Source organism: Hippichthys cyanospilos, chromosome 15 (assembly GCF_059441005.1).
Source record: "Hippichthys cyanospilos isolate Australia breed blue-spotted pipefish chromosome 15, RoL_Hcya_1.0, whole genome shotgun sequence".
NCBI lineage: Eukaryota > Metazoa > Chordata > Actinopteri > Syngnathiformes > Syngnathidae > Hippichthys > Hippichthys cyanospilos.
The window spans coordinates 1,411,960-1,435,815 of NC_142383.1; the positions used below are offsets into that span (position 1 = coordinate 1,411,960).

At 38.6% G+C, this 23,856-nt stretch overlaps 3 protein-coding genes across 3 annotated transcripts in view; 2 read left to right on the forward strand and 1 right to left on the reverse strand.

Moving 5' to 3' along the window:
• Positions 1–23,218, reverse strand: part of ndor1 (NADPH dependent diflavin oxidoreductase 1) — a 31,267-nt gene extending 8,049 nt beyond the window's left edge. Inside the window, exons 1-11 of the mRNA XM_088434342.1 lie at positions 23,097–23,218; positions 20,703–20,842; positions 20,225–20,302; positions 16,368–16,465; positions 16,188–16,286; positions 15,324–15,425; positions 15,012–15,212; positions 14,702–14,829; positions 11,139–11,350; positions 10,880–10,987; positions 10,663–10,777 (exon numbers count right to left, since the gene is read on the reverse strand). Coding sequence (XP_088290468.1) covers positions 10,663–10,777; positions 10,880–10,987; positions 11,139–11,350; positions 14,702–14,829; positions 15,012–15,212; positions 15,324–15,425; positions 16,188–16,286; positions 16,368–16,465; positions 20,225–20,302; positions 20,703–20,837 — 1,276 coding nt within the window. The 5' untranslated portion in view covers positions 20,838–20,842; positions 23,097–23,218. The remainder of the gene's footprint in view (positions 1–10,662; positions 10,778–10,879; positions 10,988–11,138; positions 11,351–14,701; positions 14,830–15,011; positions 15,213–15,323; positions 15,426–16,187; positions 16,287–16,367; positions 16,466–20,224; positions 20,303–20,702; positions 20,843–23,096) is intronic.
• On the forward strand, positions 4,972–7,626 carry LOC148411311 (uncharacterized). The gene is made up of 4 exons (XM_088435400.1): positions 4,972–5,028; positions 5,572–5,727; positions 6,183–6,282; positions 7,140–7,626. The coding sequence occupies exons 1-4, from the start codon at positions 4,972–4,974 to the stop codon at positions 7,418–7,420; spliced, it is 594 nt and encodes a 197-aa protein (XP_088291526.1). The 3' UTR covers positions 7,421–7,626.
• The window catches only part of lmo4la (LIM domain only 4-like a), a 98,966-nt gene continuing 95,824 nt past the window's right edge, over positions 20,715–23,856 (forward strand). The window contains exon 1 of the mRNA XM_088434356.1: positions 20,715–22,131. The gene's annotated coding sequence lies outside the window, so the exon portion shown is untranslated. The remainder of the gene's footprint in view (positions 22,132–23,856) is intronic.

Sequence of the window (23,856 nt, forward strand, 5' to 3'; positions counted from 1 at the left end):
AAAGAAAACTAACTGAACTGTGTGTGTGTGTGTGTATATATATATATATATATATATATATATATATATATATATATATATATACACACACACACACATACCATTTCTAGGTGAATTTCTTTGAATTAGTCAAATTGTAGTGACATTATTTTTTTTCAATCCATGCCAATTTTTTTGACAATAGTAGTTTCCCCCAAAACCTCGCACATTTCATGTCAGTGTACATTATTTGGACGTGAACTTGAAGTGTGGTAACCCAGTCATTTATGAATACGTTTTTACTTCCAACCACTCAAAATGTTCAGTGGCATCAGACCTATCCATATGCATATAGTTTTTCATTTAATTATTTCTCCCCCCGACCCATAGGACAGTACAAGTCCTAAAAAGTGACTATAAAGAAAACTAACTGATCTGTATCTATATATACATACAATTTCTAGGTGAATATTTCACATGGCCTAATTAGATCTTTGAATTAGTCAAATAGTAGTGACATTTTTTTCAATCCATGCCAATTTTTTTGACGATAGCAGTTTCCCCAGAAACCTCACACAATTCATGTCAGTGTACATTATTTAGACGTGAACTTGAAGTATGATAACTCAGTCATTTATGATTTTTTTTTTTTTTTTACTTCCAACCAGTCAAAATGTTCAGTGGCATCAGACCTATCCATACGTATGCAGTTTTTAATGTATTTATTTATTCCTCCCGCCCTTTAGGACAGTACAAGTCCGAAAAGTAACTACAAATAAAACTGAACTGTATATATTTATATAAATACTTTAAATTTCCAGGTGACTATTTCATATGGCCTCATTAGAGCTTTGAATTAGTCAAAAAGTGGTAACATTTTTTGCAATACGTGCCAATTTTTTTGACAGCATTTTCCCCAGAAACCTCACACAATTCATGTCAAGGGTACTTTATTTGGACGTGAACTAAAAGTGTGATAACTCAGTCATTTATGAAGATTTTTTTTTTTTTTACTTCCAACTACTCAAAATGTTCAGTGGGAACAGGCCTATCCATACATATGTAGATTGTAAGTTATTTATTTATTTACCCCTGTCTTAGAACATTGTCATAAAAAATGGTTGTATGGAGAGAACTGATTGTATTGTATTTAAACAAACACAAACTATATTTTTTCCCAGCTCTGCAGCCAGGGAGAACGATGTAAAACTAAAAATATCCATTGTCAATGTGTGGCCGTCTAGATTATTGCATAGTCACAGCACCACTCCCATGCCAACGTTTGGTTCGCGCTGAGCCCCTGGAGCCTTCCCGGTGTATACCTCCAAATTGAGCACATAGGAGGTGAGGACATGACACGCTGCCCACACTTTCAGCCCCTACTTGGCAGGCTTGCTTGGTAGGTATTGTTTGAACGAGCAGCGGCTCCAAAACGAGACCAGCTGCTCGTCCACGTAGATGTCCCTGCCGGGGTAAAACATAATCTGCAGGCGACTCTACCACTTGATCCACACATCCTGGATCGGTACGAGTTTGCTAAGATAATGACGTTATGGCCGGTGCAACTTGTCATCAGAGCGCAGGGCTCTGTTGATCAGGTCTAACTTGAAGACAGATATCGTCATCAAGACAACATCGGACCCAGTTCCTTGTCCCACAAAGTTTATTTTAAGACTCGTCTTTTGATTTTTACATTTCAGCTTAAATGAGAAGTCCGCAGTTTGCACGGAGTTGCTGTGCGGGTGATCGTGGTCAAGCGTTCTCTGCTCTTGTAAATTAGTCATTGCAACTATGTGATTAATAATTCTGTTGGCAAAAAATAAATAGAATGCGGTGACGGGGCTACTGATGCGTGCAATGACGTACGAAGTTGGCCCGGGTTTGGGCAGTGTCTGAGGCACAAAGCGGCCGGCCACTTAGTTTGATGGACACCACATGATTTTTTTTGTGAACATGCCCACAAATGCTTTTGCTGTGCTAAGAGGCACATACGCATATTCAAGTTCATAACACTAGATTTTGCAACAGCAAGGTACTTGCGCGACAAATCTTTTGCATTGCTTTGCAGAAATTTCTGCAATGCAATGCAAAACAATTGTCGTGCGCGTGCATGAGCGTCTACGCGCGCGTGCATGCGCATCCGTGCGTGTAGTGCGCGCCACATGGCGTGCAATACCAGCAATCACCGTCAAGCATCACAGGACTGCAGTCAGACTGGAATCCTGCAGTCCGTGGTTTGCAGGCAAAATTATAATTTGGGCTTTGTCGCCACCAGCTGGTGTAGTGGTGTAAACACTCAAAAAAACTTCGCATACAGTTGACTCGACGGCACTGAAGAGACAAATACCAAAATTCCGGGAAATGCAGTGAAATACACCAGGTTTATGATATATGAAAGATTATGAATTATAATGGATGTCTATACGTCCAAATAATGTACATTGCATGTTTTGAATAAAGTATAAGCGTGCATGAGTGGAGAGGTAAATTGTTTGGATTTATTAGTAGCAAAGCACAGCGTATATTAATTCCAAATTATGGTAGACATTTTCTGGGAATAATGACTATATGTATATACCTGCTGTAGCAGGTAACAGATTTTTTTTGTGGTCACATTTTTTTGTTTTTCCTTATGTTGCAGAATCAGTGTGGAAGTCACAGCAGTGCACAATCAAGGAGGGAGGATGAACAACAGAAGGCCACTTGACCCATGCAGATCATCACCCACACTACTTATTGCATGATCTTTGGCCTGTGAGCTGCTGATGCTCCCTATAAACCCACAGTAAGGCAACAGTGTATGGAATGGCACTGCAAGCTCTGCACATTTGTGGCATCATTGAAGGGGGGACTTTTTAAACAAATCCGCTTGGAACCTCGCGAAAAAAACATAAAGTGACCGCCTTCTATTGGGTACTTGCAGATGTGCCTTCAGAATTGCGATCCCAATTAACATCAATCAATCTGGCACTACTTTGCAAAGGTAATGATGGTAAGAAATTTGGCTACGAAACTGTCCTGGAGCCTCTCTTGAAGGACCTTATATTAGAGGAAGAAGGCATTTTTTTCCCTGCCATTGGCAAAAATATCAGAGGAACATTTTTTTTTTTGTTTCAGCGGATAATCTGGGTGCCCATTCTTTTGAGTGGTCTGGTGCAAAGTTTTACTGGGCATTACATATGTCGATGTTGTATTGGGGACCATTCAGACTACCAACAAAAAGAGGTGCATTCTGGATTTTTTTCCACCAAGAACAAAGGAAAATTATGCATCACATGTGCAAGCTGTAAAGGAAAACCTAAATCGGGTACATTGTTATGGTGTAAAGAAGGTTTGTCCCTTAACAGAAAAATTGAAGCATTTCCATTTTGTGACAGGGTCCCCCCCAGATGTGCTCCATGACCTCTTAGAAGGTGTAATACCATTGGAGTTAGCACTATGTCTTAACTTGTTTGTAAGAAAGCAATATTTCACTCTGTTACAACTGAACAATTAAATTAGAGTTTCCATATAATTGGACCGACAAAACTGACCGGCCTCAACCAATCCCACTAAATCTTTCTTCTCGCAGATCTATCGGTGGAAACGCACATGAGAATTGGACACTACTGAGATTGCTACCATTCATAATTGGTACAAAGGTGCCATTCACTGAAGTTCTCATGCCCTTAAAAGAAATAACTGAACTTGTGGTGTCCCCTGTTCATACCGAGGACAGTATTAGTTATCTCGATAAGTTGATATCTGAACATCGCCATGAACTGTTAGAAGTGTTTCCTGGATTTAAATTAACCCCGAAGTTCCATTTTTTTAGAACATTATCCGGACATTATAAAAAACTTTGGACCTTTGGTTTGTGTCTGGATGATGCGTTTTGAAGCAAAGCATAAGTTTTCAAGCGTGCTGTTAAGACACACCAACAGTTTCAGAAACATTATACTCACTCTCACCACAAAGCACCAAATGATGCTGGCTTATCATTTACATGCTGATGCGTTGAAACCTGCATTAGCTGTGAGTAAAGTAAGTAGTATTCTATTGGCATTGCTGCATGAAGAGATACAGGAGCCTTTTAAAAAAGCATATCCAACACAAACCACAGTGTAGCTGACAAGTGCACTGTCATATCATGAAACCAGATATGCAGTTGGGATGATTTTGCCCCATGGATCTACCGGTGGTCTACCCAATTTTGTGGAGATTTCACAAATTGTGATTGTGGGCAGTGATCTAAACTTCATTGTTAAGTTACTCAACAGCTGGTATTATGAACATTTCAGAGGGTTTGTTTTGGAGCACTCTTGGATGGTGACCCTGCTGGGCATAGAGCCACTTAGTGGTACATACCCGCTGACACCATACTGTGTGCATTGAGAAAAATGCATGGTCAGTTTAAAACGACAAATTATTCTCCAGTACTAGGTCAGTAAAAGCCTTAACTGTATTTGTTTTTGTTCAGATGGACCCTATTGTTGTGAAGGTGATTATTGATCATCGTAGTGAGAAGCTCACACTGTCACCAGGGATTCCAGATACGGTGGCAGAATTGCATAAGACTGTGAAGGACACTTTTTAGATTCATGAAAAATTCATTCTTTATTACCTTGATGAGGACTTTGATGAGATTTCTTCACAATTCATTCTACTAAGGATGTTACACATAAGGGGACAATCAAAGTGGTTGTCATTCCTTCCATAGTGCCCACAGTAGCAACACCAGAGACTGAAAATGAGGAAGATGTAAGTGATGTGAGTGACACTTCCAGCTTGACTTCAAAACGGTCTTCTAGTTCTGTATACTACCAGTCAGATGGCACATCATCATTTTCATCACAAGATACTATATTGCTGAGTCTTGAAAGGGCATTGTGGCCAAATAAAGTTGAGATTCCATTGTTTTCAGTTGCAACAGAGGCAGTACTCAGGAATGCAAATGAACTGTTTGTGAAAAATGGCACTGTCCTCAACAGCACCCGGGTCAAATCTGAAATAATGGAAAGGCTGGCAGATTACATGTACAGTTACACTGCCTATCCCACAGGCCTTCAGGTTGGACAGGTTGCAGAAGCATTAATCCAAAAACATCCATGTCTAACAGAACCCGGAAGTCACAACGGATGGATTGGATGGATGTACAGCCTCAAATACAAAATGGGCAACTATAGGTCCAAGTTAAGAAATCTTGGATTTCCCAAAGTCATGTGCAATTCTCTTAAAAACAAATGTCCTGGTGAGAGGAACCCAGCCCAAAATATTAAAAAGGCACAGAAAGGGGAAGTTGTGTATCTCCCACCTTATCCTTCAGGAGAAAGCAATGAACAACAAGAGACACAGCGGCTCACAATCCTGTCCGAATTCAAGAAGGGAGAGAGTGCGACCGTCAGTGAATTGAAGTCTAATACTTTTGCTCATAGAAGACAGGACGTTGTCAGTCTTCAACTGAGCATCAGAAAGATCAAAGAAAGGTGGCCTGCCTTGTTTGACATGTCACAGGAGATTGAAAATCTGTACAGTTCTATGCAAATGCACCTTGGGCAGCTAGTTTTAAACCCAAATATGTAAATTGGGCCTTTTGTTTTGTCTTTTTTTCAGGTCAACGCTGAGTTCCATCGAATTACCACTGTAAATCTTGAGGCCAAATTCATGTTCACGTTAGACCACTACATCCCAAAACTGCTTGCCATCTTCCAAGCCAAGAAAGGTGCTCCTGCAGAGAGACACCATGCAAAGATGAATATTTTACTGCAGGTACTTTTGTTTACTCCTTTGTTAAGATCATTTTCCCCCCACATTTGTCATCATTGTCTGTTCTTTTCCACGACACGTATTTTTCATCTGCTTTAACCATCTATTCCTTCATATACAACATACACTTCCTAGTCTTGGTTCTCTACCTATTTGCCTACTATAATCCTGAACTGTTTATTGTTACTGTTTCAGTGAAACTGTATTCTGAGCTATATATCAAAAATTTATCACATGGCAAATATGACTTCAAGGTGCCAGTGACTACTTCAGATACGAGATGAATGATAGAATGAATGTTCATAGAAATTTTTATTTACCAATTGCTTTGGTAAATTTTGTTTCATTTTTCCAGTGTAGTCAAAACTGTTATCTTTAAAGTTGAATGGTCAAAATGTACACTGAGAGTGATCATTGTATCTTGCCAGCTGTTTTTTTTTTTTTCTCATTCTCCTCAGAGAGGAATTTCCATTGAGAAAATGAGAGAAGTTGTTATCAGATGTCTCATTGATCATCTGGGAAAAGACGTGAGTGCCTTAATCAAGGAGTTTGAGGTTAGTGCAATAAAACAGCTGCACTTTGCATTTTTGTGCCTATTGGAAAGAATGCAACATTGCTCTTGTAGCTTATATCTAAATCAGATTGGATTTATCAAACCTAATACATTGAATATTAGCAAAAGTCATTCTACATTAGCATGCAATTCATTTTATTTATGTAGTGCCACTTGTGTAATCTCAAGGTAGCAAACTTTAAACATGATGGGATGTTGGACATAATTAGGACTGAGGCATGTGGTTGAGGGGGGAAAACAGAAGGGTAATAGGGCCTGAATGAGGGAACTGTCACAGAGGAGAGTCGGTTGGGTGGGCAGTTAGTGCAGAGAGATGAAGCTCTCAAGGGTGTTTGGAAACAAAGAGATGACACCAAGCCCAAACTACATCAACTATGTTCAAAACGTGCATGAAGAGAAGGAGAGGACAGGACATGGCTCCGCACTGAAATGATCAAAAACTATTTGCATACCCTTTCACACACCTGTTGGTCATCACGTGTGTCTTACTGGTATGCTTTTATAATCATAATGCCGAACTTAGTGGTTAAACATAAAAACTACATATAGTGCCAACAGTTCACTTGGTTTAATTCAATATCGCTGTGATCTGGCTTAATAAAGCGTATGTACCTTCATTAGTGTTTAAGTCATCATTATTCTAATTATTTTCATGCCTATTCATATCATTCAAAGTTGTTATATGTGCTAGTTAAAATAATAGACAACTTAAAACATTGTTTGTAGAGGTGATTTTGTGTATTTGGTCATTTATTTGATTCTGGTGACATTCTGCCTGCTCTAAACCACTTTTCTTTACAATTTCTACAGACTTCTGATGATTCAGCCGTCAATCTGTAAGAAGAGCTGGGAGGAGAGATGATGGCTCTGTACCTTGTGCGAAGTGAAAATGGACAAATCAGGGACATAGGGATTGTCATTGAGGGTTCTGTCATACTCCACCACCTTGGGGATCTCAGCAGAGACTGCTGCTGCTTGCTTGGGCTAACTTATGCCTTGGATTTGAAATACCCCCAAACTCTGAAGTACACTTTTGAAGTATTTCAAAAGGTGCTTGTTGAAGTGGATGCTGGGAAACTGTCAACAAAAGTGCAAAGACTGAAAAACAACGTGATGATATAGTTGTCTATTGGGTGAGTAACCCAGATCTGGTACGTGGTTATGGTGTAACGAAAGGTTGGTCCCTTAATAGAAAAAACGAAACATTTCCATTTTGTGACAGAACATGGCAAGTCTGTCTCGTCACAGACTGTGCGTCAATTTTGATTCATTTTTTATTTTATTGATTGCACTTTAATTTTATTTTATTTTTTAGTTTCGAGGCTGTTTTCTAGAAATAACTTAAATACTGTTCTTTTAAAGAGAAGGTTTATGTTTTAGGTAAATGTTAGTTTGTTTAAACCCTCTGTTATACAATTCCAGTTTTTGTGGAGAATTTTGAATAACTGGGTAGGGGGGGTTAGACCTGCAATACTAATAATGTTGCTGCTAGTTAGTGCAGATGTTTGGGGAAAAAAAATAATTTTCTGTCAAAAAAAAAGTATTAATAAAGTTTCCTGTTTTGTGAGGTCTTTGTCATATGTATTTATAGTTGCTAATATCCTCAAATTAAAAAAAAAAACAGTCAGTGCATCACATTTTTTAGAAAGTCATAGGCAAATTTGCAATTATCACCTATAAATGTTTTCAATTATATTTAATGGTTTTCTTTAGTGTTTTCTACTCAGGGTTTCCATATGATGAACACAGAATTTCAGTGACATTTACCTAATTTATCTGGTATTTAAGCAAAGTCAATTCATTCAGACGTACTTGAAAATATTACTTAGATTTACTCGTTATTCATGTTTTGCTTAAACTGATTTGAGAGCTTTCAAATGAACTCAATATATTTGAGTGTAAAAATGTTTCACCAATTGTATTAAGTAATATGCAGTATTACCTTTTAGAATGTACAGTACATATGATTGTATTTATAATATTATGATTGTATATTATTTAGGAGCAGTGTGTGCAATGTTCACTAAATTCATCTATCAATTAAACAATGGGAGACAGAATCCTGTTAGAGAGAATGTTGCAGTTGGTAGAGAATTATATATATATATATATATATATATATATATATATATATATATATATATATATATATATATATAACAATTACAGCATCCATATGCAATCTTTTTGCATAATTATATATATATATATATATATATATATATATATATATATATATATATATATATATAACAATTACAGTGTCCATATACAATCTTTTTGCATAAATATCTGATGTACTTGCGGCTTATAGTCCAGTGCGGCTTATCCGCGGCAAAAGATGTTTTTTGGTCAATTTTTGCTGCTGCGGTTTACATACCGATGTGGCTTATAGTCCGGAAAATACAGTAATTTCTTGCTTTAAATCATATTCCACAAATCAAATATTATTCAGAATGTCGTGTATAGAATAGTGAGGCCAAAGTGAACATAATATTGTAAATAACATTTTGGGCTTGACTTCTCAATTAATTAACAGGCTATGATGTTTTCACGTTTGCGACTAAAAAAAGGTAATGGAAAAACTGGATGCTTATCTGTTTGTTCCATGGCCAGGTAGACATGTATGGAACTGCTTCCCTTGTCTTTAATGATGTTGTAATAGCTGATGAAAGCAGCAAGATGAATTCTGAAGTGTTTTAGCCTGCTCAAATTCAGCAAACATCTACAGAACCTGTTGGGTGATGTTTCACAATGCAGATGGACAATGACCCAAAGCTGACTGTGAAAGCAACCAAAGAGATTACAAAAACCTATCCGTACATTACCCAAGCCGCTTATCCTCACAAGGGGTCGTCCTGGGGCCTATCTCAGCTGTCTTCAGGTACTTTGCGAGGTTCACACTGAATTGAATGCCAGCCAATTGCCGCACACACAAAGACAACCAACCTTTTTCATGCACAAAAAAACCATACAAAAATTTTGTTTGTCCCATTAATCTTCCCTGTAAGTTTTTTCGATGTGGTAGGATACCTGAGTGGCTGGAGTTAAACCCACACAGGCATAGGGAGAACATGCAAACTCCACACAAGAGGGCGAAAGTTGAAAGCGAATGCACGACTTCAACATTTGTGGCGGACGTGCTAAACAGTCTGCCAACATGCACCCAATGACACAAACCAAATAGTAAAATTTTACAGACCATATTTCTGAGTACAAGTCGACGTCACTTCTAAGTGGACCCCACTTTTTTTTTTTTTTCTTCAATTTTTACTTAAATGGTTGAATTTTACAAAAATGTGATTCTAAGTCTACCTCTGACTTTAGTTGTTACATAGATCATGGCTGTCCATTCATAACACATGGTGTGTTGTATTAAAAAATGACAAAATTTTGGTACGTTTAGACATATTTCTTCATTGTATATCGAATAACATACTGTTGCAGTTATGGGGGGATGGGGTGGAAACAAGACAAGTGCGAGGCAATGTGCGCGAAGACGCAAATGCTGAAAGTAATATTTTAACAATAAAATGATTTGAAGTTTCAATGCTTTATTTTTTGACAACAGCTGAATATTAATTTGTCGAAAAATTGTATTCTTGCGAAGTTCTGTCCAAACACTCTAAAACAGATTCATGCTATATTAAATTAGAAGTATATATAATCATTTGAAGCCTTGTGCATGAGATGATATGACTTATTGCATTCTAATTGTTAATCAAACACAGATATGTGGAAAAAAATGGGTCTGTTTTGAGTTATGCTGTTATGAGTTGACCCCCCCTAATATGGGGGTTGAAAATGAGGGGGAAAAAAATTACTTGTACTCAAGAAATACAATAATAGTCCAGCACCAAACCTTAATTGGGATGTATTCTGAATGCACTTTGTGAACTAAACAGAGACGACATAACGACAAGCAGGAACTGAAGGTAGTTACGCAATCACAGTTATACAACTACGTCACAGGGAATACTTCCAGCGTCTGGTGATGTCTGTTTTCGAGATTTGAAGCTATAATTGACTGCGAAGGATACAGTCAAGCATTAGAAAATGAAAGTTTGATTTATGATTGTTTATTTGTCCCATTACTTTCGGTCTCACAAAAGCTAGGCAGCACATAACAACAAATGCTTGCAGTTCCTACATGGACTCAAATACCCTGATAATAAAGATGAAAGTCTACAGTAGCTGTGTTAAATCTTGTTTTGCTTTTTTTTTTAAATTTCAAATCTATTGTGGTGCTATTTGGGAATTGTATCCATGTCCCGATATTATAGCTAAAATGCTTTACAAAGCTAAATTATCTTCATGATTGCGAACACACTTGGGAATAAAAAAAACAAAATAAAGCAAATAACCTTTTGTGGGATCAAGGGAGGCCAACCAGGTGGAGCAGTGACCTCTTCGTGGTTTATACAGCTTGGTTTTGTATTTCACCACAGCTACCAGGATTTGTAGCCTGTGTGGGTGAGCCTGTGTGTGAAATGGAATATGCCAGTAAATTTAACTAGACAATCCAGATCCTTGTAGTGATTTATCCTAGCAATTAAGAGATGATGCTTTTGTCCTGTGTACCCGGAGAGAAGAGGCGATGGAAAACGAACGGGGCTGGATCTCAGGGAAAAGATCCAGCAGGTAGTCTACTTTAATTTGTGATGTTGTGTGGGGGAAGTCTGCCAAGACCTGAAGAATCAGAGTACTTTCAGTAAAAGGTCATGGACAGGCATAACTATAGGTAATATTCATGAGGGATTATAATCAGTAGAGCACAAAAAAAAGAAAATAAAAAATGAGGCAGTAAGCATAAAACACCTCATCAAGCCTGAGCGATTACCTCCAGTGCCGTGCGTCGTGGTCGATTGCAGTAGGTGTGTAGTTCCTCCTGGCCTTCCACTGAGCTGAATTCAGACAACTTTTCACGCTCCAACTCATCTTTGGATAGGGTGGCGAGCAATTCAAAGAAGGAACGACGAGGAACGGCTGCAATGTCCAAATAGCTTTCCACCAGGTAATGCAATGTGCATGGCTGATGAAGCCGCGCAGGAACTGAGGACACAGCGGTTTAGGTATTAGTTGATATTCACAGAAATTAGTTCATTCCGGAACAACAATGTTTATACCATCGTTAAAATGGTGATGGTGAAAAATGCAAGGAGTTTTGATAGTACAGAAGAATATATTTACAATTTACAAATAAAATGACTGTGACCTAATTCGACCTATAGCATATCGGCATCTCCGTGACTGAGACCGTGACTGAGACAGTGACTGTGACATTGTAAGAGCAAAAGCATATCGCGTAACCGCGACATGTGAGAACAGTTGATTTTGTTGATGGAGTAAAGCGAAAAAAATAGTACGGACATATTGACCGGCATGTTGGGGCATGTTGGATTGTTCGCAAGACTAAAGGTTTGTGCGTAAGAGGGGGACAAAAACGCTGCGGTCCACGTTCGTAAGATGAAAAGTTCGTAATAGAGGGAGTTAGTAAACCGGGGCCCACTGTGTGTATATATATATATATATATATATATATATATATATATATATATATATATATATATACACAGTGGGCCCCTGTGTTACAAACTTAATCCGTTCAGCGGCTGCGCTCGTAACTCGAACTGCTCGTTTGACCGGCAATCCAAACCTATGTTAATTCGTGAATGCGTGCAACGCGTGCAAAAACCTTAGGTAAAAACATCAGGACTTTATACACATATTAAAAATGAGTAACATAACCTACTGTACAGTTAAATTAAATAACGTAAATATACAAAGGAAAAATCACATTTACCTTTGGGGTGACGTGACTTGAGCTGGGTGGAGGCAGAGGGGAGCAGAGACCAACCCGCAGAATTTATTGATTTATTTTCTTAAACGGGAACTTTTCTCAAAACTAGAACATATCACCGGCGATTTCCTTCTCTTTAATCCATAATAGAAGAAGCCTCTCAATTTTTTTGTCGACCGAGGTCCGTCCCCCAGCAAGGAAAGTTAGAAGATTGCCGAGCGGTTACGGCCATACTCACGAGCCATGCGTGCGCCTCCTTCGTATTTTTTTTTTTTTTTATTATCTCCTGCTTGGTTTCTATTGTCATCATCCTCTTACTTCTTCCTTTACCGCCACTAGCAATTTTAGAAGTCGTGTCTAACAGATAAAGTTTGCAAAGTCTTAACAACATTCCTTCCTTCCGTTTTTGACGCATTTTCTCTCTTTCCTTCCATCCCGACCAGCTGTGCCATCAAGCTAGATAAAGGCGTTCGGCCAATAGCATATTGGCATTTCTGTGATTAACGTGACGCCGGCCAATAGCATCTCCGTGAGTGAGACCGTGACTGACACCATGACTGAGACAGTGACTGTGACATTGTAAGAGCAATAGCATCTCAGCGTTACCGTGTCATACAGGAGCAGATGCTTTCGTTCATGTAGCAAAGCGAGGTCAATTGTACGTTCACGTTGACTGGCAACGCGTGGCGAAATCATAGTTAAAACCATCACGAATTTACACACATAATTAAAATTAGTACTATAATCTACTGTGCAGTTAATATAACAAGCATGGATAAACAAAGGATAAATGACATTTTCCTCTTGGGCGACGTGACTTGAGCTGAGTGGAGGCGGAGGTGAGCAGAGACCAACCCGCAGAATTTATTTATTTATTTTCTTAAACAAGAACTTTTCTCAAACTAAAACATATCACCGGCGATTTCCTTCTCTTTAATCCGTAATAGAAGAAGCCTCTACATTTTGTTGTCGACCGAGTTCCGTCCCCCGGCAAGGAAAGTCTTGCCCTTAGAAGATTGCCGAGCGGTTCCGTCCATACTCACGAGCAAGGTTAACTATGCACGCGCCTCCTTCTTTTTTTTTTATTATCTCCTGCTTGGTTTCTATTGTCATCATCCTCTTACTTCTTTCTTTACCGCCACTTACAATTTTAGAAGCCATGTCTAACAGATAAAGTTTGCAAAGTCTTCACAACATTCCTTCCTTCCGTTTTTGACTCATTTTCTCTCCTTCCTTCCGTCCCGACCAGCTGTGCCATCAAGCTAGATAAAGGCGTTCGGCCAATAGCATATCGGCATTTCTGTGATTGACGTGACGCCGGCCAATAGCATTTCCGTGACTGACTCCGTGACTGAGACAGTGACTGTGACATTGTAAGAGCAATATCGTTCTACGTTCCCGTGACAAGCTTTTACTACTGATTTTGATGACGTGGCAAAGCAAAAATATATGAACAAATACAATGGCCGGCATGTCAGATTGCTCGTAAGGCGACTGGTCTGTGCGTAAGTGGGGGCCAAAAAACTCCGCAGACCACGCTCGTAAGTCGAAATGTTCGTAAAAGAGGGTGTTTGTACACCGGGGGCTGACTGTATTTCAAAATAAAAAATAATTTAAAAAATGTGCCAAAATGAAAAAAAAAAATGGAAAAATGCAAAAAAGTACATTATACAGTACTGTATTCATCAAATAACTAAGTAATATTAGTTAATAACTATGTTAAGAATTCTTCAAGCCTCGGCTAGGCTCGCTTAGCCTTCTTTGTATTTCTTGATTATTTCCATATTAATTTCCATACAAATCATCTTCTTACTCTCTTTAACACCACGAGCAATCTTGGGACCATTGGCTAACCAATTAAAGTTTGAATTAAACACTAAAATGCACAATGATTACCATAGAGAATGCAGTCTCAAACGATATCAAGTCTTTAGGCAGCCATCTTTGTGACCCTGTCCGCCGACCAATAGCAGACCACCATTGTGGTGATGTATGAACGCGTTGCCCCTATTAGACACGCGGCCACACAGATCGTCATGTTTGAGGTGTCGTAAGGTGAAAAAAATTGCGTAAAGAGGGGACAAAAAAAACTGCCTTCATCTGCCTTAAATAGAAGTCAGTTTTGTGCCAAGGTTTCTGCCTGTTAAGCCAAAGCAGTCAGCTGGCCCCATTAGAATGAAGCAGTGAAGAGGTTCAAACGTCAACTGAAGCAAGCTCTTACCCACTGCTTCACAATAACCGCCCTATTGAGTGTGCTTCGGAGCTTTAGTGTTACAGGTGGCATCACTCCCCCAGTGAAAAGGCCTGCTCTGCCTGCCTGACTACAATTCTGCCTAACTCTGATTGGACTTCATCTGCCTGGCTCTCACCTCCTTCCGTATGAAAGCCAGCCACTGTCACTCTCCAGCCCAGTTGTCCTGCAGCTAAAGATCAGCTGTTCTCCACTCCAACCTGTCTCTGTGTGCTCATGGGTGCCCGCTCCGATTGTGTTATATCCATTTGCTTTACTGATCTTGACTAAATCCTAAAATTTCCACAACTGGCATCTGATTGGTAACAATTTACTGACATACATAAATACATTGTAAACACACATACAGTACCTGGGGCGCCATCTTTCGCAGTAAGAAAGAATCTGGCCTTTGGATCTAATCTCAGCAGTTGACAAAATTCCTGAACATCTTCAGCTGCGTTGCAAGAACGCATCACAACAATGTCACCTGCAGTAAAACTAGAGACAGCACCACCCACCACCAAAGGGTAGGATAGTGGAATTAATTCTAAAATATACAACAGCATTCAGTGAGGCACATTTGGTCTGAAAAATGAAGTAGGCCAAGAGGATGCCAGTATTAAATATTATACGATGACTATCTAGCAAATTCAAAAACATGATGCCAAGGCCAGACTTACTCCATGTTGGATCCCATGATGTCAAACTCAATGTGCCTTACATCTTGAAAATGTTTCGGATGAGTTACTCTTTCGTTGGACATAAGTTTAGCAAGAAAGGAGTTTGATTGGGAGAGGCCAGTTTGTTGTGTAGGAATTATTTGACCTTCTGCCTTCTCATTTACATCTACCAGGAAATGAAAAGTATATGTTGGAGGAAGCCTGTTGAGAAATGAGATCAAATCTATTTATTCGTGGGACAAAAAACATTTTTGATGTTTGAAAAATAAATGAATTAAATGACATTTTGGATATTGAAAGGAGAATACTCACGGCTCATCTTCCGTCAGTGGGATCAGATCTGCTAAACATGGGTACAGAGCAACTGCTTTTTCCCAAAATGATGTTAGCCAGACATCAATCACCGCATTGGGCCTGTTGAATATACAGTAGACATTATGATATGACTATATGACGTAGGATACGTGAATAACTGCAGTCGCACATGTAGTTTTTAATAAATTTACCACACACGGTAAGGATTATACCACGTTGCGTATGGAGAGCTCACCGAAATGTTATTGTATATTAGTGGTCGCCGCATAGATACGTTTTCATCAGAGCTGATATTGATTATTAGTGTTCAAGAAGGGTGACAACAGATATTGAGAGCTGATATTGTCAACAAAAGGGAAAATAAACATTTTTCAAAATAAAAATAAAAAACCGTTCAGTTAAACATTGTTTTATCTGAAAACAAACGGCGCAAAATACAGAATTCTCAAGGTCAGCAGCATCTCTATGAAGTTTAGTGAAAATTTAATGAATAAATCCCTCATTTAAACTCAGTTTTAAATTGATTACTTATCAGCCATCAGATATAAAAAATAAAAATAACTCGCATTGGGTTTAAAAAAAAAAACGTGGAAAGAGCACTGCATTAAACCACAGACTGACTTTGCTCTTATTTATATGTTAGTGCTAAATTACATTTTGCCAAGCCTCCCCTCAGAAAGCTAGAACATTTCACCCCCCCCCCCCCCCTACTTGCCAGACCGACCATAAATAAGATTATTATCTAGAAAAATGGTATAACTATACCTAAAACTGTATCCTTTTTGTCTGGTTTAGTCTAAACTAGGAGTGGCAAACATACAGCTAGCACATGAACATTGTTTTCTGAAGCATGCCTCTTACCCCAGCTCATGTTGGTCATCAGCAAGGCCAACAGGCAGCAGCAGAGTGGCACCCAACTGCGCAATACGCTTGTGCAGTTTCTTGGCCACGAAATTGAACCTACAAAGCATAAATATGGTATACTTGAAGTTGGTAATGAGTAATTTTGAATGAGCATTATAAACAGAAAAGTGAACTTACTTTGGGTAAGAAGAGTCCCCTAGACCCAGTACAGCATAGTTTAGCTGACACAGAGATCCAACCGGTAAAGATTTTCTAAAAATAAATCGCCAGAAATTCTTCGGCGAGAGACATATATCACCCGAGTTAATGAATTGTACTATTGGCTCCGGACTTCCTGTGTGGAGTTCGCATGTTCTCTCCGAGCCCGTGTGGGTTCTCTCCGGGCACTCTGACTTCCTCCCACACCCCAAAAACATGCATGGCAGGTGAATTGGACATACTAAACTGTCCTTAGGTGTGATCGGGTGCGTGAATGGTTGTTCGTCTCTGTGTGCCCTGCAATTGGCTGGCAACCACTTCAGGGTGTCGCACGCCTACTGCCTGAAGCCAGCTGAGATAGGCGCCAGCAACCGCGACCCCTGTGGGGATAAGCGGCTCTAGAAAATGGATGGATGGATGGACTTTACAGTGGCTTTTTTTCAGTAGTATGCCATCAGGACCTTCTACTCTGCAAGCCAAACACTGAAAACGTTGAGGGGAGAGGCGCTGAATGCTGCAATGTTTGAATGTCTTGAATCTGTGAAGTATTTGAATATTACAAAGTTGGAACAACTTAAATACGCCAAATAATGTAGAAGAGACAAGGGAATATCTGAAAGAAGTGCAATAATGGGAAAATGTTGAATTGTGGGAAGAAGAAAATGGATACACCCATGGAATGGCGGGAATCGGGGAATGAATTAAAGTGGGAATGGGGTAAATCAGATGGCGAAGAAGGAAGGTTACAAAATTGTGCGTATGAATGAGGAATTATGTGTAATAATATAGAAATAGTTATGAATTATTGGAATGTGTGAATATTAGTAATGACGAAAATGTGAAAGGAATGAATTGAATGATGTATATGTGAAATGGGGAAGCTTCAAATGTGAAACGTTAATTATACCATTGGGAATGAATTATGAATTATTATAGGTGCAAAATATGGAATTATGGGAAAATATTAATATTTATGAATTATTGGAATGATGGAAATGGTCCCTAAGGTGAAATGAATGAGTTAAATGTTGTGAATGTGTATTGGGAAAGCTCAAAATGTGAAATGTTAAAAAATTGGATGTGAATATTGGGATATTGAAGTGAAAATATGGAATTTTGGGAAATATTAAAATATATGAATTATTGGAATGATGCATGAGGTGAAATGAAAGAGTTAAATATTATGAATGTGAAATGGGAAAGCTCAAAATGTGAAATTTTAAAACTCCTATTGGGAAAGAATGGGGAATCCTCCCATTGAAAACAAATTGTGAAATATTAAAAGGGTGAAAAATTTGGAATTATGGGAAAATATTGGAATGTATGAATTACTCCACTACAATCCACTACACCTGTCATGCATGTTTTCGGAGTGCAGGAGGAAGCTGGAGTGCCCGGAGAGAACCCACGCGAGCTTGGGGAGAACATGCAAACTCAGCACAGGAAGGCCAGAGCGAGGTGGATTTGAACTCGGGTCCCTGAACTGTTAGGTGGACATGCTAACAACTGCTCCACCTGTTAATTAATTAATTAATTAATTAATTAATGTGCTTTAAGATTGAAAGCCTACAAAAGTGCCTGACCCTACAGTACAGGTGTCTAGCAGGAACACTACAAATTGCATAGTGGAGGACCATTAAGGTAAGACATGCACAAGTTGACCCGAGAAGGATTCATCATACAAAACCTATCACTGTGGCTCATACTCGATGAAGCTGGGCATTTTCCTGGCCAGTGCTTCATTTAAGACGGAGTTACTTTTCAATCACCCTACTAAAGACTGTGTAAAGGCTGTCATGTAACTTTTATTTATGTATTAATTCATTCATTTTATAATCTATATTATCCTTTTTACACAGAATGGAATAGTAATATAATCAGTGTTGGGCAAGTTACTTCATAATTGTAACACATTTATTTCTTACTATTTATTATTTATTACTTTCATTTCAAAGTAATTAGTTACATTACAATATTACTGTATTTGAAATGTAATGCATTACACTACTATTGCATTACTTTTATATTACTCTTACCATCATAACTAGAAATATGGATTTGCCAATCTAAATGTAGCTCATTACGCTCATTAAACCAGTGTTTCCCAACCTTTTGATCACAGCGGCACAGTCAATGCCTCCTTAAATTTAGTCCGCGGCACAATTTTTTTTTTTTCAATTTTAATCCCTTTATAACTACACTTCACAACATAGTGATGCATTGTTTATGCTGTAGACAAAACATTAAGTGCATTTCAAAATTTCAATGTTAATATTTAAATTCAAGATCAGTTGGCTAGGTTAGAGACTTATGTTTCAAAAATTAGATGGTTTCGGTGGGGCTAATGTTAGAAGCTAGGCTACAACATTAAGGTGTTTTAACGTACTGGCTAACATGAGCTTTTTATGCTTCATCTTGATACACATTGTCCAAAACTATTTATAGACTATTGTTAATAGCAATTGTTCAATGGAAATTCGAGCTAGTTTACCTTGTCATTTTTGCTAGTTGCGACAGGGATCTTTCTTGTTGACAAGGTTTCCAAATGCTGGTGAATCCACTGTGGAAAGCCGCAGCACATCTCCTAAAGAATCTTCTGACCTTTTGATGCCGAAGTGACATCCCTCAGTGAGAGAGTGCAATCCTCAGCATGTTTTCTTTTCGCTAACTTTACGTTACTATGGCCACGCTCTAAATGGTTTGTCAAATTAATGGTCCTATTTAACAAAGTGAACATCTTTTTAGGTGTTGCGCACAAAGTGCACCTAACGATTATACTTTTCTTGCATTTATCTCTGACGAACTGAAAGTAATGGTCATATGTCCATCTTGTGTACGTATTGTTTACATTCAACCTGCCGTTTCATATTCCTGCCGTAGTAGATCAGCAAGTAAACATTTTGCCCGGGACTTTTCTCCTCCGATCTTGCAGTGTTTTGGGTGAATTTGGGGGGGTAAAAAATACCACTTTCAGACTAAAATTGCATTGTAATGCATTACTTTACTCTCATTTGTAACAAGTGAAATATTACTAATTTTTTGTACGAAACATATTACATTACTGCGTTACAGTATAAAGTAATTCATTAGAGTAATTACATTACTTTTGTAAAGCATTACTCCCAAAACTGAATATAATATAATATGAATATAATCAATTTAATATAGTGCTTTTCTGGACAAACAATTTAGAATATAATGCATTTATTGTCATTGGACAGCAAGTATACAATGAAATTAGCGCATATTAAATAAATATGAACACTAAACAGAATAGAAATTATAGTTTCACAAGAGTACAATCGTTATTGAACTTTTTTCCATGTGTTCTTGTTTTGTTGTTGGTCATTGGGTTTGCAAGATGATTTTAGATGGACATTCCAAGCATGTTTTTTTTCAAGCTACAGTATTCAAGTTTCATAGGCCTAGCAGATAAGGGAACTAGATTTCTCATAAATTTTCCACATGTAAATACTGTAGGTTTTGCACCTATTGGATCACTGTTTCCTTAATTTGAATATGAAAAAAAAGCCCTTGGTCTGATTGGAAGTACATTATACCCTCATCATCTTTCATCTAATTTTATTATTAATGCAGTATATTTAAAAAAAAAAGTGTATGCAAGTGAGCTGGAGTATATTGTCAGTCTAATGTGTGGTTAATGCTATTGCTAGCCTGATTCATAGTAAGGTATTCTAGCCAAAGGGAGCCCAAGCTATACACCCCGACTGAGTTTAATTGAAGCACATTTTCAGAACAAAATTGTGCAGGACACAGGACTATGAAGGTGAACTGTCCACAGCATTGCCGCAGTGACATTCTTGACAAGTCTTTACCTTCATGTTGTCAGGAGGGTCTCCTTGGCCAGTAGTTGAGCAGACAAAAACAACCAGCGACTCTGAGATTAAATTAGCCTGTCATTTTGAGAGGAAACACAATAGGATAAAGCCATTTAGCATAGGTTTATTACCAGTGTTGTAACTACCAGGCAAATTACTGAACCTCATTTATCCATTTGTTGGCTGTGTTCTCCAGCAATTGATAAAACAGTTAAAATAAAACCTGAAACACCCTGAACTGGTTGCCAATCAATCACAGCTAACTGTAATAAATGTATTTTACATTATTTATTCAGTTTTTTAACAATCAGTACATTTATACATTGTGTAATATCAGGTCGGCAAGCTAGCCTTCAAAATCACAAGTGACACATTATTGGGAAATTTACTTCATGTGCTACAGAGCCCGAACAAGAGTGAACCGTACCATTTTTGCCATTTTTTAAAACAGTTACAAATACAAAACAGAACTTACAACAGTGTAGTCATCAAGTGTTGACAAATGCACTTGAAGCCGCCTCCTGGTTGCCTGCCTCGCAATCCTCTGGGCTGTGTCCTGAGCCGTCCCAGTCTGGCTCCCATAGAGAATAAGCAAAGCAGGGACTGACATTGTGCCTGAAAATGGAGTCATATGATAAATACCAATCCACTTTAATATATAGCAAGATGTACACATTTTAGCAAGTCACTACAAACTAAATTACAAAACTGACTACAGTATCTTGTATAGTAAATAGCAAACTATTAAAGGGGAAGCCAAGTCAAACATTTTATTTACAATCTGTTTTATGCACTCTCACTAATTTAAACATGACTTTGTGATTAATTATGTGTTCATGGAATATACATTTAGCTGAAAAATACATTTGTTTTTTAACCATCTAAGGGGGCAGTCATCAGTCATATCAACCAAAATTGCATCATAGTTGCTCAGAAAAAAAGAGAGAAGGCTTTCTCTTTTGGAGGACTCCACACCGAAGCAAAATTTTGTGTCATGTTCCCAAATGATTCAATTTGAGTTTCATTAGTCCACAAAGTAGCGTGCTAGAAGATTTTTGGAGTGTCCAAGTATCCTGTTGCAAACATTAAACACACAGCATTGTTTTTTAGACAGCAATGGCTTCCTTCGTGTAGTTCTTCCTGACCAGGGGTCTTCAAGGGCATGATGCAGACAATGCTTCTCATCAAGGCACAATTTTTACAAGGTCTGTGTTTTATAGAGAGCTGGGCAGCATTAAGTGACTCCTCAGTGATTGGACACACCTTGACTTAAATTATTTGGAAAAACAATGGTTTCAATTGCTGTCAATGTTTCCCTGGGCAAAAAAAAAATGCTGTTATTTACTCCTCCCCCTTTTGTCATTGTCCATCCATCCATCCTTTTTAAAGGGGCACGGGCTTGCTAGTGCCTACCCTAGCTGTTTTGAGCAAGTAGGCAGGGGACACCCTGAACTGGTTGCCAGCTGAGAGGAATTGTAATTAGTGATGCTTCCCATAGCCGTTGAAAACCCAAATATATTGTGCAACCATGGTTATATATGCTGTTTTTCACTAACTTGTTCTTGGTCAGGACATTTGACCGCTTTACTATCTTGCTACCATAACAAAGAAGAACATTATCGTGGGAAGTTGACAGATATTATTGTACAAGATGTTTTTGAGCAAGATGTTTTTCAGAGCCTGAAGGACACACTTAAGTGTCAATATCAAATCGGGAAACAGGTGTTGCGGCGCCAGGGCGGACGGGTAGGCCACCCGCCCTTCCTCGCGCACGCAACTAAAAAATACAAAAGAGAGATGCAGAGTACAAACAAGTAGAGTCTGCTGCGGGTTACGTACGGACGCCCAGCCGGTTGACAAGCGGAGCTCTACTTGGGTGTTGGCTCTCCACCTTCTCGGCATAGGTAAGAGGCTCATATGATGATTTCACGCAATGTCAACTATTTGAGAACTTGCATTTGGTCAAAATAAATATGCCAGTTGTTTGGGCTAAATAGCATTTGGGAACGTTGGCCTTTTGTTGAGTGTTGTCTTTGTCTCCTGAGCGCCGACCGGCACCGATCCTTTCAGCAAAACACCAGCTAACTGCAGGGCACACAGGGACAAACAACAATTCACGCTCCCACCCCCACCCCCCCCCCCCCCCCACCCCCAGATAACCTTACAATGTCCAATATACCGACCATGCATGTTTTTGGAATGTGGGAATAAGCTGAAGTGCCCCGAGAGAAACCACATGTCCACAAAGAGAACATGAGAACATGCAGACTTCACAAAGGAAAACTGGAGCAAGCTGGAATTGAACTTGAGATCTCTGAACTATGAGGCAGATATGCCAACCTGTCTTCCGTTCTTCTCAAAGTCTGAACTTTTAAATGTTTGTGTGGATTAAGACAGCTACACTACTTTTTCATCTGTGATATTGATAAAGCCCAGATCACCGTTGATGGTGATTTTATGCAGAAATGTGATTAACTTCCAAAAGCTTCAAATATTTTTTCGTGCCACTACACACAAACACACTTCAAATTAACACCACTGGATAATATTGGAATTTGCATTTACGTTTTTGGAGTACTACAATTTACCTGTATATGAATCATCATAATCTAAAGCGACAATAGTAAGTATAATTTTCTCAGGCTGAAGAACGTCGGTCATTCACGAACTCGATTAAAACCGTACACGTAATTATAAGTACTTGGGCAGTAATGACAACAATATCAGCCTTATTTGAATGTACGACATGCCACCGTGTTCGATGAAGAACAATATTATTAGCAACTAGCAGGATAGCAAAAAAAAAAAAAACTTTATTTTTCTCAGATAATACACGTAAAACAAAGCATCAAAAATAGCAGCTACTTACACTTTCTGACACCAGCAATGATGACGAGAATCCCTAAAATATCAGTGAAATTGCGTGTTCATGTGAAGCTCGGTGCTTATCATTCTCGATATGATCGTCACACTTTACGGCAAAAAAAGTCATGCTGTGGTTGGTCAATAAATTGACGCTGCGTTCAATGTCTCAAAAGAGGAGCGGAAACTTTAATAAACAGCGTTTTGTGAGACCACAGCTGTACCATGATTTCAATATTCACACACAAATGGCATCATCATGATCACGTTGAAAAAAATGCAAATTTCAATTCCCACTGCTATAGTTACAGCTTTATATACAATATTTACAGCAAAAATAATATATGATTGAAATCATTTTGAAATAATGATGCCAGGTCAGTGACTGGAAAGTAGTGGTAGGTGATAGTATAGCCAGACAGCATATGAAGGTGATGTGTAGGATAACCCTGATGGTGAAGAAGATGAAGATGGCAAAGACAGAGGACACTTAAAAAGGAATATTGTTGGTTGACTTTTAGGAAGGAATTGAGACAGGCTCTGAATAGCCAAGAGGCACTTCCAATCGACCGGTCAACTATAGCGAAAGTGATCAAGGAGACAGGTAGGAGAGTACTTGGTGTGCCATCTGGAAGGAAAATAGATATGAAGACATGGTGGTGGAATGAGAAGGTGCAGGAGTGTAAACAGAGAAATAGGTTAGCTAAGAAGTGAGACGCTGTGATGGGAAGATGGAAAGAGTACTTTGAAGAGTTGATGGATGAGGA

Excerpts from the sequence above, each read along its gene's own strand:
- LOC148411311 (XM_088435400.1), top strand. The coding sequence starts at position 4,972 with ATGGAAAGGCTGGCAGATTACATGTACAGTTACACTGCCTATCCCACA. Across the intron at positions 5,728-6,182 it reads AGATGAATATTTTACTGCAG|AGAGGAATTTCCATTGAGAA; the intron begins GTACTTTTGTTT and ends CATTCTCCTCAG. Across the intron at positions 6,283-7,139 it reads AATCAAGGAGTTTGAGGTTA|AAGAGCTGGGAGGAGAGATG; the intron begins GTGCAATAAAAC and ends TCAATCTGTAAG.